A 13,410-nucleotide genomic window follows, 5' to 3' on the forward strand; every position below is an offset into this window, starting at 1 on the left:
AAATCTGGTTTAAAATGGATCCAACAAGCCCAGATGAATTTAAGAGAAGAACTAACTTTGCAAGCTAATCTGTGATGCAGATGCATGTTCCCTTATCTCCACCCCTTCTTTATCAACGTCCTTTGTCAAAGTGATTGACATGGTGACTGTATCCAACAAACAAAACCTCAACAGTCAACAAAAGGAGTTTAAATATGACTGGGAAACGCTGAGGAGTAACTCAACAACAGGTCTGAAGGAATCAAGAGGCTACCTCACAATAATTTGAGTGAAAGTTAATTGGTTGAAGTTATATGGCTGGTTGAATTTGGAATGGAGCGCATGGAAGAGTTCATTTGTCGCAACTGTAACATGACATTCCGGTCATTTGGCCTTTTGGATAAGCACAAGACCCGGTTCTGTATTGGAAGTGAAATAGGAGACCCAGTAAAGTTAAAGACAAGCTGTGTGGAAATGAGACAGCCAGAGAGAGCAGCTTTGAGAGGAGTTGCCCCTAAAAGGACACAAACTCCTGATCTTACTTCTGTAAGTAAAATGACATGGGAGTATTTTAATGGAGACTTACTTATTTCCAACTTGTCAGTACAGCTAAATCTGCTTCATATATTTGAGATGTGCTAGCACTGGGAACACTGTCAATGTCAAATGTGAATAAGGACTTGTCTGCTTTTGTTATTAAACAGCTGAGAGAGCAGAGGAATCAGCTGTTGAGGCAAAAGGACAGGCAAAAGATTGACCTTCAAGACAGTACAGCTGAGAGCCAGGTCATCAACCAGCTCACTGTTGAGGTGATACCAATTCCATAAAATCAAGCTCTGATCATTGCTGCTGATGCTGATAAATGATGCACAGTATTGGCCAGGATGTCAATGGCAGAGAAGCCAGGAATGCATTACTGACCTATAGGGCCAGCGCTTGGGGGCAAAACAGGCTGTACACAACAATATTTATTGCTTATCCTTTTGGTCTTTCATTCAAAACATTAAGAAAAATTTATGCTTCATTTGAAATACAGTAATTGAAAGGAAAAAAAAAACATCATGAAATAAACATTTTTCTCAAATCAAAGTGTGCCACTATTGTTGGTACCTCTTTATTCAACAGTTTATGCAGCCTCCCTTTGCAGAGATGAGATCAGAGAACACATGGCAAGAGATCTGAGAGGATTTCTCCATACAGTACCTCTCTAGATCCTTCACATTATGAAGTCCATGTTTGTAGACTCTCCTCTTCGGCTCATCCCACAGGCTTCCTATGGGGTTTAGATCAGAAGTCTGGAATGGCCATGGCAAAAGCTTGATTTTGTGGTCAGTGAAACATTTTGGTGCTGATTTTGATGTGTGCTTTGGATCATTGTCCTGCTAGAAGATCAAACCATGGCCCAGGGTAAAGCATCCTATCTGAGCCACTCAGGTTTTGATTTAGTATCTGCTGCTACTTGTTTGGATACATGGCATCATGGACTCCATCAAGTTGTCTAGAAGAAAAACAGCCCCGCATTATCACAGATCCACCACCATACTTCGTGGAGATTAGAAATTAGGTACCTTTTTGTCTATGCCAAACCCACCTGGTGATTGTTACCAAAAACATCTTACCGTAGATCAAGGTCTCACCGAAACATCCAGTAATGTCTGGCAAACTGTAGGCACTTGAGTTTGTCCATGACAGCAGAGGCTTTCTGCTTGCAACTCTTCCAAACATCTTGGGGTTAAACATTCTGACCATAAGACCTAGCTAATAACAGCAACATCCCAGCTATGGTCCTTAAAGATTCTCTGGCCACTCATACCATCCTACTCACTGTGCATGGGGTCAGTATAGATGTAGGTTGTCTCCTTGGCAGATTTTTAACATATACAGTTGCTTTAAACTGTTTAGCTGCTTTCTTGTAGCCATTTCCTGATTTATGCAGCTCAGAAACATCGCTGCTGTAATCTCCAGTCTTTCTCATGTGAATAATAGGGAATTTGGCCTGTGTGCCACCTCATATTAATACCCCAGTGAATCAGGACGTCATGGCTGAGCATTTAAGTGTTCCAAATAACAGGTGAATTTGAGAACATGAAAAATGAATGGAATAATACTTTAGTTAGATTTCTAGCGGTACCAACAAGTGTGGCAACATATATTCAAGAGAAAATATTCATTTTATGGTGTTTTTTTCTTTCAAGTATTGTACTTGGTGCTGTGTAATATTTAAATATTTAAAGAACTTAAACATCCCTAACACCAAACCTGTGCAGAAATATAACAGAAGATTGTAGCAGAATTTGTTTAGAATCTTGGCTTATTGCAGATCTTATAAATCCTGCATTTCAGTTTCACAAGCTCAGGATGTCAATTGAAGAAAGCCTGTCCAGAAGACATACAGAGGTCAGTTTTGTTTTGTAGTATTCAGAAATATCTGGTAGAGAAACAAAACTTAAAATGTTTTCTGTGTCTCCTTTTTTAGCTCTCTTGAAAGTCTACTTTTGAATAATGGTAAAAAGCATTCTGTGAATGTGTTATGTTGGTCAGAGGGTTAATGACGAGAGGCTTCGGGAAGTGTTTGAGCACCATGGACAGAAACTGGCTGAGATCAGAGCACATAACGCTCAGCTGGTGCAGCAGAGGAAAGGTGAACCCCTATTTACACTCACATACACAAAAAATCATATTACAACAGGTAAGCTTGATTATTGCAGTTAAACATATAGGCCAAATAGAGACCAACTCAGATAACCACTCTGTACATTTGTGGTGAGCAGAAAAAGATATCGGACTGCACAACACAGCAAACCTTGAGGTGGATGGGCTACAACAGCAGATGACCACATCAGGTTCCACTTCTCTCAGCCAAGAACAAAAAGCTGAGGCTACAGTGGGCACAAGATAACAAAAACTGGGCAGTTTAAGACTGGGAAAACGTAGCCTGGTCTGATGAATTTTGATGGTAGGGTCAGAATTTAGTGCCAACAGCATGAGTCCATGGTCCCAACCTGCCTTGTGTCAACTGGTGGTAGGCTGGTGGAGGTGGTGTAATGGTGTGGGGACTGTTTTCCTGGCACACTTTGGGCTTGTTTATACCAGTCAATCATTGATTGAATGCCAAAGCCCATATGAATATTATTGCTGACCATGTGCATCCCATCATGCTCACAATTTACCCATTTTGTAATGGTTACTTCCAGTATTCAGTCATCTCAGACGGTTTTCATGACCATGAAAAGGAGCAGTGTTCTTCATTTACTTTCGCACTCACTAGATCTGAATCCAATAGAACACCTTTGGGATGTGATAGAACGAGAGGTTCACAGCTTGAAAGTACACCTGAAAACACACTTGCATGATGCAATCACATCACCATGGACCAGAATCTTAAAAGAATGTTTCCTACATCTTGTGGATTACAAGCCATGAAGATTTGAGGCTCTTTTAAAAGCAAAGGGAGACCCTACCCAACATTAGCATAGTTTTCCCAATGAAGAGCTAGGTGAGTGTATTGTGTGTGTGTGTGCATGTGTGTGTAGAAATAGAACGCAGGCTGGCAGAGTTGTCTGGTCATGGCAAATCATCAGTTCATCTGGAGGACCTGCTGCAGGAGCTGAAAGAGCAAGAGGAGAAGAATGAAGATATTCTGCACCAACTCAGCACTCAGATCAATGGCCTACAGGGGTAAGGGAGAGAGAGAAATTGTCTATAAGCTCAGATATAGCTTTGCCTCCTTAGTTGAGAAAGTGATTAAATGTCCCACCTGTTCTTTACTTTCTATGTCTGGTTGAACTGAAAAAAAATATTTTACAATAGAGTACAGATAGATAGTCTGTCTCTCTCTTCCTTCATTTTAGGATGAAAGAAGCTGATATTTCCTCAGATGTTCCAGAGGACAAGAAGACGCAACATGTCACCTTTGACTTGATCTCTGTGGATGGCCCACTCTCCAGCCAAATACGGTTTGACTCATCCCACTATGCTATATAAAATTCAGTACGGTGCAAAAGTCAGAGAATTGAGGGACATGTCATTGCAGTGTAGTGGAAGTATTTCTAGTGCAACCTTCTAGTATAACTATGTACATTTGTGTATATAATTATAATAATTGTTATTATTAAGTGCTGTTTAGTCATTTCCAACAACTGGCAACCATATGGATAGAGTTCCTCCAGAATGTCCTGTCTTGTGTTTGGGTCTTCAAGCTTTTCAGTGGCTGGTCTATGATTCCTCTGGGTATAGTTAATAGCATATTGCATAGAATTGTGTAGAGTATCTCTATATACGATTTGAAGATATGCTGTGAAAAGTCAGAAATCAAACCTCATTTATTCCATTTTCAGTCAAAATGGCCATGAAATGTGAGTTAAATGGACATATTTCTGAGGAGATTACACAAAATAATCCAGTCTTACTTCAGGTCTGAAAAAATCCACTGGTGTTTTTGTCCATCCTTCCACTGTGACAAGACAGCTCAACCCTATTGGTTTGAAAGGATGTGCAGCTGCCAAGAAGTCATTGCTAAGAAAAGGAAATACACAAAAAAGAAGAAAATTCTACCTAGAACACAAACATTGGACACTGAGCCTAAATTTCAGATCTGTAATTGGAATTATTTGTATTGTAAGAAGCAGAAAATGCAACCTTCTGCTGAACCTTGGAAATGTAAAGGCAAATCTCTTGAAAAGGAAGCTGTATAAAAGCAGAAGGTCATCACACTAAATACTGAAAATATATATTTAGTGTTGAGAGCTCTGTGTAGTTTTCTGTTTAATATGTTTGTGTTTTTATTCTGAATAATGAACAATTTGTACTTAAAGTCTGTTTTGACCGGGCACTTTCAAAATAAACAAGGGTGGTCTCTGACAGTGAAAACCCACTCTAGGCTGCGTGTAGGGTGCCCAAAAATGAGACTGTAGCCTCAATGGAATTTGTCCTGTTCAAGCAGATTAGGAGAAAATAGATTATAATTTTCCACGATGTTACTTAAGTACAAGACTCCTCTTCACCAATTTTTGGTTACAGATCCTTGCGGCTAGTGTACCTACAGTCAGGTGGCTCTGATCCAGAGGTCCTGGCCCACATGCATGACCTTCAGGCTGAAGCTTACACACTGGAGCAGGCCAGAGTTAGAGATGAGCACAAGGCGACAAAAAGGCGTGAGTAATGCAGCGTGTGGTGCTCGGTTATGTTCTCTTCAGTCATTAGGAAGCCTGTCATTCCCCATTACTGTCCGCAGGAGCAAAGACCTCTTATCATGCTGTGGACTCAGACCTTGTGGCAGTGGAACATGACAACCAGAGGCTGGAGGAGGAGATCCTCAGATTGCAGTTGGTCAGGGACAGACACAGAAGGGAAGAGGGTAACTCTTGTCAGCTCAGAAGATGTTTAGATTAGCCAGTCAAGAGATTAATGATCCTAGCATTACTGAGCAAACAGAGCAAGCTACATGTCACGTATTTATGGATGGATGGATGGATGGATGGATGGATGGATGGATGGATTCGCAAGCGGAAATCTGGGTGTGACAGTTTTAGAAAAACATACATGATCGATTCACAGAATTTTTTACACATAGTTGCTGGCCATTTGTTGAAACGTTGAAACGTTGACTAGTTATTGGCTAGCACTGTCCTTTACATTGGCTTTTTTACTGAAATGGGTTCAGCACTTAGTTTGGTCCAGAAGCATCAGATCCATCAGTTGGCCAGGCTTCAGGCAGAGATATCCAGCTTGAAGAAGGAGTTGGAGAGAGGCAGGAAAGGAACTCGGGCATTGGTGAGTTTTATATGCACAATCCAAGTTTCAGTCCAAGTCCTACAAAGTCTTATTTTAAATATCTCAATAACTGTTACTGGTGTAATTACAATGAACTTTTTCTGTGTTAAAAATAATCATCATCAGAGATTTTAAAATTATTATCAAAATTATTATTATTATTATTATTATTACTACCATTAAACATGCATGTGAAATGTTCATGGAAGTGCCTTTTAGTTTGAATTTTTCATACACCAGTCTGCCACAATATTAAGTACACCTCCTTGCATCTATGCTCATTGTCCATTTTATCAGCTCATCAACTCCACTTGCAAATTGTAGTTCTGGGCATACTTTGTTAGCCCCCTTTTACCCCATTTTCAATGGTCAGGACCCCCACAAGATAATCACAGAGCAGGTACTATTTGGGTGGTGGATCATTCTCAGCACTGCAGTGACACTGACATGATGGTGGTGTGTTAGTGTGTGTTATGCTGGTACGAGTGGATCATATACAGCAGTGCTGCTGGCATTTTAAACACCTTGGTGTCACTGCTGAACAGAGAGTAGTCCACCATTACGAAAAATGTCCAGCCAACAGTGTCCTGTGGGCAGTGTCCTGTGATCACTGATGCAGGACTAGAGGATGGCCAACACAAACTGCAGAGCAGCAGATGAGCTACTGATTCTGACTTTACTAGGTGGACCAACAAGGATAGTGTGTCTAAGGGAGTGGACACAGTGTTTTAACTCTCTGGTGTTCCTGTGTGGGCCCTGACCACTGAAGAACAGGGGAAAATGGTCTACCAAATTATGCAAAGAAGCAGATAGATTACAGTCTGTAATTATAGAACTACAAAGTGCACCTATAAAGTAAAGTGGTCTGATAATGTGGACAAAGATGGTGCCTCAGCATCAACAAACAATCTAACAGTCAGCCAGGAATTGGAAGGCACCTTCTATAGTACCTGACATCATCAAAAGATTCAGGGAATCCAAACTAATCTCTGCGTACAGGAAAAGGCTAAAAAAAGCCCATGACCTTCGACACCTCATATGGCACTGCATTAATAACGGTTGGAAAAATATTTCTGTAATAGATATCACCACATGGGCTTAGGAGTACTGTAAAACTGCTGTTAATAAACATCTGTTTATTGTCTGTTGCTGCCTCCACAAATGCAAGGTAAGACTGTACTATGTAGAGTGGAAGTCATATGTCAATAGCATCCAGAAACGCTGCCAGTTTCTCTGGGCCAGAGCTCATCTGAAATGGACTGATGCACAGTGGAAACATGTTATGTGGTTTGACAAGTCAACCTTTCAGATTGTTTATGGATGTCTGTGAAAGCATCATTAATGCTGAACACATTTTTGAGCAACATTTGCTGCCTTTTTCAGATACGTCTGTGCTTATTTCAACATAACACCAAGCCACATTCTGGCTGTGTTAAAACAGCAGTACAGAGTGCTGGACTGGCCTTCTTGTGGTCCACAACTGTCTCTTATTGAAAATGTGTGTTTCAAAAAGGAAAGGTAACACAGTGGTAAACACACTTCTGTCCCAGTTTTTAGAGCATGTTGCTGGAATCAAATATGGAATGAGCATGTGTTTAGAAAAACTACAAGTTTATATGGTTTTCAGTTTAGTACTTTAGGTCTAACAAAATTGACTAATCAATGTTTTCTGCTTTTATTAGCATTTCACATACTGAGAACCTTTTTGAGATTAAGTTATTATTATTATTACATATAGTATATACATCTATTTAGATGTAGTATATACTCCATCATACACTGTATAGTCTTTACTGTCCTGTGCTTAATAGTTGTATAGTTATTGTATACAATTGTATGTTGTATAGAGGCTTTTTTGTATAGTGCATTGTTTGTCTGCTGCTCGTCTATCTGTTTGCTCTGTTGACATCTGATCTTCTATGTTAAATGTAGCACTGCATCCTGGGGTAACTATATTTAATTCCTCACACACATCTGTGGTGACAAGAAATGACACTAAAGTTCGCTTTGACTTTGATGCTTAGATCAGTGGTCACCGATTCTCATCCACAAAGTGCAGTGTTGTTGCAGAATTTCACCCAAATCAAGCTGAAACACATCTGATTCCACTTGTGTTATTAGTTGGTCTCAGTCCACAAACAACTGATGATTTTTATTGATGACTTGTTGCTTTTTGGTGGCTCAGAGACTTTGTGTCTATTCTCCTACAATTCCTTAGGAGAAATAAAATTAAACAAAAACGACATGAAATGAAAGGAAGATGAAGGAGAGAACTCAAGAGCACATGAGATTACTGGGGTCTTTTCCTCAAGAGAAATATCTGAGCAGAAAGAGATTAAAGCATGTTTTTTTTTCCTATGGGGTGTGCTCTTGCCTGGTTGGAAAGAAATCCTGCAGCCACACCAGCCCTTTGCAAATTAGATTGGTGACCCATAGATGCTAGACAATTTCCATTTGAGCTCTTCCTTATTGTTCCTTTTTCAATCCTGTTAAACAATCTTGCTCAACCAATCTTGCAGGATTCTACTTTGATGCATTCCCTATTGGGCAAACATGTTCCTGACCCTATGGACAGCCTTGGTCCTGCTCCTTATGACCCTGTGTGAGTCAAAATTTCTCTTACTCTTCTGTTTCACCTCATGTGTCTCTTAAAAAAATTGGTACTGTAACATTTTGAAATTATGTGTTCCAGAGCTTTTGCACTTGGTTCATTTTGCTATGGACTGGGGGTGTAAGTTTGTGTATGTGCAGAGAGAAAGAGAGTGTGTCATGAGCTGCATAGAGAACGAGTTGTTAGAGAGAGAAAAGCTTGGCTTATGTATTGTGTGCTTGTGTCCAGCAACAGCTGGAAAATAAAGCACTACTACCTACACAAATGCTTTCCCTCTTTTAATAGCAGTGAGCACTATGGTATTGATACAGAATCATAGTTAAACAAAACTTATTACGATGTGTGTGTATGCAGGGCTGGATTTGTCATCTTCTATGACATGGTGTTGAATGTGGATGCCAGTTTTAGAACAGTTTATCTGGTAGCTCGACTCTACTCTGGAGGGCAAGAGATGGGGTGGCCCACCCCCATGCCACCTGTCCAGTGCCAGCCTGCTGGGTCTTTGGCGTCTACATTGAGCAGAAACCCTGGAAACTACAGCTTACTGGCTGTCAAACAGTCTGTGCCGAGGTAATTCAGGTTTGGCAGCATTGCACAGATTTATCCAGAGCTATTCAATCCAAGCTGAAATGATATCTGAATTCTGAAAAATAATATTACAGTAAAAATAAAACTGCACAAAACATTTTATATCCATAGCACTCTTCTTACAATTAAATGGCTCTTAACTCAATAAGGTTATCGACAAACAGCGCTGTTTTTCCATAGCTGTGTTATAATCATTTTTTCTAATTAAAACAAGAATTCTAATAAGGTTGTTTTTTGGACAGAATTTTGAGCCCCATTCCATACAGCACTTTCATCACTAATGTTTTACTTCTATTGGTAACATGCTCTATTTTGAATACAGTGAGGCTGTATTTAAAACTCACATGAACATACCACATCTCATTGTAGGATGCATCCATCTCCAGCCCTCTCTTTGATGTTGGAACTGCAGGCTGCTGGAGGTTTAGACTCATCTGGTCAGGAGGTCCATGGCTTTGTTCCCATAGGCTGGACCAGGCTGCAGCTTTTTGACCAGCACAACCAGGTTCAGAGTGGATTTTGGAGGGTTCCAGTTCACTGTCTGCCTTTGAGGCCTTCTCTCAGTCTAGGCCAGCTCAACTCTGTTCCTCAGGTAAAAGAAAACATCTTCAGATGTGTCTTGTTTCTAACTACACTTACAAATAAAGAAGCCAAAAATAGTTTTTTTGGAGTGAAGACACTGAGCACACAACCACTTTTGGTTCCCTAAATGACTTTTCATTCATTTTCTTTAAAGACTAATTTTTGTAAATGCTGTGAGTGTGAAGACCTTTTTAAAGATCAAAGAACCTCCATATTTTGCAAAGTATCTATATGAATTAAAGAGTTTTCCTAGAACTGTACATCTAAGCCAAGACTCATTTAGCCAAAATGATAAATCTGTTAAAAATGGCTACTTGGCAACCATCTCTAGTGTGAAGTATTTCAGTTAAAAGACTAGGAAACCCCCTTCTGATTGTTTGGGGTGAATTTTTGATGAAGAGCTGGTTAATTTTTTTTCCATCAGTTAATTAACACTGAAGGATTTATCATTTGTTACTGTTAGGAAGTCCAATACCAGTCAATCAACATTGCAGGTGTGTAACTGTAGTAACTATTCTCAAATCATCATTACAAAAGAAAGAAACAAGGAATGGATTAGTCAAATGACAGAAATTGCTCATCAAATGAGGAGGACAACAAGCTAAAAGCTGACGTAATGTAGCTACCAGGATATCTAGAATAAATTCCACTCCAACTCATCCCAAATGTATTGGATGGAGCTCCATAACTATAGAGAATGTAGTTCAACTGCTCCACAGCCCAGTGTTGGGGGCCTTATACCCCTTTGGCCAACGCTTGCTGTCGGGCCTATATTAGGCTCATGTGTTAGGCTAGACTTCTCCAGAGCATCCCATTCTGTAAACAAGGAAAACAACTGAAAGTGAACCCAGAGTTCAAAAACTCAAGACCTGAGAGAATACCATTAACCAGACATGGTAGAGACATGCATATGGCAGCATAAACTCAAGACTGCATAGTGAGTTTTGAGAGAGCTCTTCTTAAGTAAAGCGTGCACTGCTGCACCTGATCAGCCTCATTTAGCTCATCCCAATTCGCTGACTCCTCCTAGTGGTTGGAGGTTGCCTAGCAGGAGGCTGGGACATTACCTCTTTCTATTGGCAATGCTTTTCTCTGAAGACTACAGAAGCTGTGTGTGCAACTGAACACCCGAGTCAGTGATAACTGTAACTTAAAGTATTATTCACCATTAGAAGCAAAGTCTGAATACTTTTGGATCTGAAGTGTTTATCAGAACACTGTCGAAACTAATCTAATCTCTACAACCTTTTCTCTCCATGGTCAGTTGGGCAACATGGAGATTTGTCTCCGTGTGGTGAATGCTCGTGATGGAGGTGTACAGTCTCTCACCAAGATCGATCCTAACAATACCAGCCACTACAAATTCCCACCAATGGTATGCAACTCACTAACTCTTTTCATGTCCATCTTTGCTTTTCATTGATTTGTACCTTCTACTGGAATGGTCTACATCATAATAAACACTATGAATTTGTCTCGGTTGAGTGCACTCTTTTAAATTAGACTTTGTTTTGAGGTGAACTCTGACAGCAAATCATGTCATGTTATTTCTCATTATTGCAGGTGATCTCGCACTTATCAGCAGTCTTGGAAGCCCAAGCACCACAGCTGCCAACACTTTCATCTCTTTCTTTACTTTCATCACATCCCCACACAGATCAAAGGTGAGAATGAGAGATAAACCCCACCACAATCTGATCTGGCCTGTTGAAATTGGCTTTGTTTTGTTGGTTATGTTTTGTTGTCTAATTCATAGCATTCTTATTGATAAATCATAATGCAGGTGGGGATCTCTCACTCATCTCTGCTGATTTGAAAGTTGCAAACATATTGCGTGGATTTGTTTTTTTAGCTAAAATATGCTTTCCCTTTTTTTTTACTTGTTTCTACTGAGAAATCTAGGCTGTAAATAAATATTTGCCCCACTTCTTATTTTCTCCATCACTGCATATTTGTCACAGTGAATACTTTTTTAAATGAATGCAATATTAGTGGGGATGTAATGACCCCAGGATTTGATGTGATTCACAAAACTTGGGTTCATGATTTTGGTATTGTGATATTTTGAACAAAATTCAAATGAAGAAAAAGGATGATATTTTTGTACAAATGACATTGGAGCCAGGAGTCCGAAGGTGTGCTGGAGTGAAATGTTGTGTTACATATCATAATGTATAGAATGTCCATTCTCCACAATTGCTTTCTAAAATATGCACAATGCACATTGTCACAATTTTGCATTGTTAAACCTCTAAATAAACCCCTAAAACACAAAAAATCTTAAATTATTATTTCATTCATTTAAGGAGCAGAGAGACCCAGTAAACTCAGTAACCCATGTAAAAAAAGCAATTGCCCCTTAAAATTAATAACTTGCTTCATGACCTTTAGCAGAAGTCGCAGCACGCTTCATATGATTAAATGTCAGACTTTCGTTGTTGTGGAGGAGTTTGCAGAACTACTTCAACTAAGCATAATCTGCTTGTTTGAGGCCCAGCCACAGTGCCTCTATCGAGTCAGGATTTTCACAAGACCATTCCAAAACATGAATTGTGTTTCTTTTCAGTGGATTTTCTGTTTTGGGCTATTGTCTTGTTGCATAACCTGATTCCGGTTCAGTTTCAGCTCATGGACAGATGAACAGGCACTCTCTTTAGGAGTTCTCTGATGTAGTACAGAATCCACAGTTCCTTCAATAATAACACTACAGCAAAGCATCCTTTCCACTATCCCTTACATGAATCTTGGTACGATGTTCCTATTTTGAAGTGCAGAACATGCTTTAGAGCAGATACAAAGGGCCTGTGTGGTCTGAAAAGTTGCACTTTTTATAACTGGACGGTCCAAGTACAGTATCTCAAAAGATTTGTCCGCTTTTTTTTTAGTAAATGTGAGATGAGTATTGATTTTTGTCTGGTGAGCGGTGTTTTCTGCCCTACTGTTTTCCATGAATACCAGTCTCTTTCTTACTGTGGAGTTGAACACTGACTTTAACAGAGGAGATACCTGCTGTTGTGGATTTTCTCCTGGAATCTTTGGACTTCCTGGGTGATTTCCTCTGGGCCCTTGGGGGAAATTTTGGCCACTGAAAAGATCCACTTTGGGTTATCAGTTCGTAGATAGTGGCTGTAGATAATAACTGTAGATTACACACACACACACACACACACACACACACACACACACACACACTTTCTAAGCTGCTTCTCCCTCAGGGTCGTGGGTGTAGATAATAAAGTTTGTAGATAATAACTGTGGTTTGGTGGTGTTCTAGAAACGATATTTGGTGGTGTTCTAGAAACGACTAGTGTGCTAGTAAAAATTTGTGGTGACTACATCACCCTAATGGAAAACCTCTATATGAGTGAGGTTTACATTAAGCAGGGCTGGCTGCATTCAAGCCTGACAGTGTTCAATCATTTGAATCGCTTTCAATTAAATTTGGTTCAGTTGTTGCTTAAGTTACTGGGAAGGCAGTTACATTTTCACATGGGGGAGTTGTTTGTTCTATAAATAATATTAAAATGTATGTTTTTTCCTAAAAACATTCACTGTGACTAATCAGGAAGGGGCAAATACCTTTTCACAGCACTGTACACTGGTAGTAAAATGAATTGGTTAGATTCAGATACACATAGTTGCCAGTTTATTATCCTGCCTTGTATCTATTAGGTCCATGTACCTTATAGATCCGCTAGGTGGAGTTGGAATTACAGACTGAATTCTGTTGTTGTCCTCTACCTCATTCATCATCGGTCAGTTTCTGACCACAGAATTGGCATTGACAGCAGTGATACAGACATGGTCATAGCATTAGGCAAAGAAACCCCTCTCATGTAGCTGCACCCTGCTGGTTTACAGTTAGAGACTGCAGCCCA

At 39.9% G+C, this 13,410-nt stretch overlaps 1 protein-coding gene across 2 annotated transcripts; it reads left to right on the forward strand.

Moving 5' to 3' along the window:
* The first annotated feature begins 24 nt into the window (after positions 1–24).
* Positions 25–11,793, forward strand: ccdc17 (coiled-coil domain containing 17). 2 transcript variants are annotated; one of them, XM_017721557.2, is made up of 14 exons: positions 25–525; positions 684–788; positions 2,323–2,376; positions 2,521–2,620; positions 3,513–3,657; positions 3,831–3,935; positions 4,999–5,132; positions 5,213–5,335; positions 5,642–5,751; positions 8,271–8,353; positions 8,717–8,932; positions 9,320–9,542; positions 10,797–10,907; positions 11,096–11,793. In XM_017721557.2, exons 1-14 carry the CDS (start codon positions 313–315, stop codon positions 11,198–11,200), a joined length of 1,827 nt encoding a protein of 608 aa, XP_017577046.1. In that variant the 5' UTR covers positions 25–312; the 3' UTR covers positions 11,201–11,793. The 2 variants fall into 2 exon arrangements, with proteins under 2 accessions (XP_017577046.1, XP_037390838.1); XM_037534941.1 differs by lacking the exon at positions 25–525 and having other exon boundaries at positions 700–788; positions 2,456–2,620.
* Positions 11,794–13,410: the final 1,617 nt, after the last annotated feature.

This window comes from Pygocentrus nattereri, chromosome 26 (genome assembly GCF_015220715.1).
Source record: "Pygocentrus nattereri isolate fPygNat1 chromosome 26, fPygNat1.pri, whole genome shotgun sequence".
Taxonomy (NCBI): Eukaryota; Metazoa; Chordata; class Actinopteri; order Characiformes; family Serrasalmidae; genus Pygocentrus; species Pygocentrus nattereri.

Bases quoted from the DNA above. Each gene is read 5' to 3' on its own strand.
- ccdc17 (XM_017721557.2), top strand. From the start codon at position 313: ATGGAGCGCATGGAAGAGTTCATTTGTCGCAACTGTAACATGACATTC. The intron at 3,936-4,998 runs GTTTGACTCATC...TTTTGGTTACAG, and splicing joins CCACTCTCCAGCCAAATACG to ATCCTTGCGGCTAGTGTACC. The intron at 8,354-8,716 runs GTGAGTCAAAAT...GTGTGTATGCAG, and splicing joins CCTGCTCCTTATGACCCTGT to GGCTGGATTTGTCATCTTCT.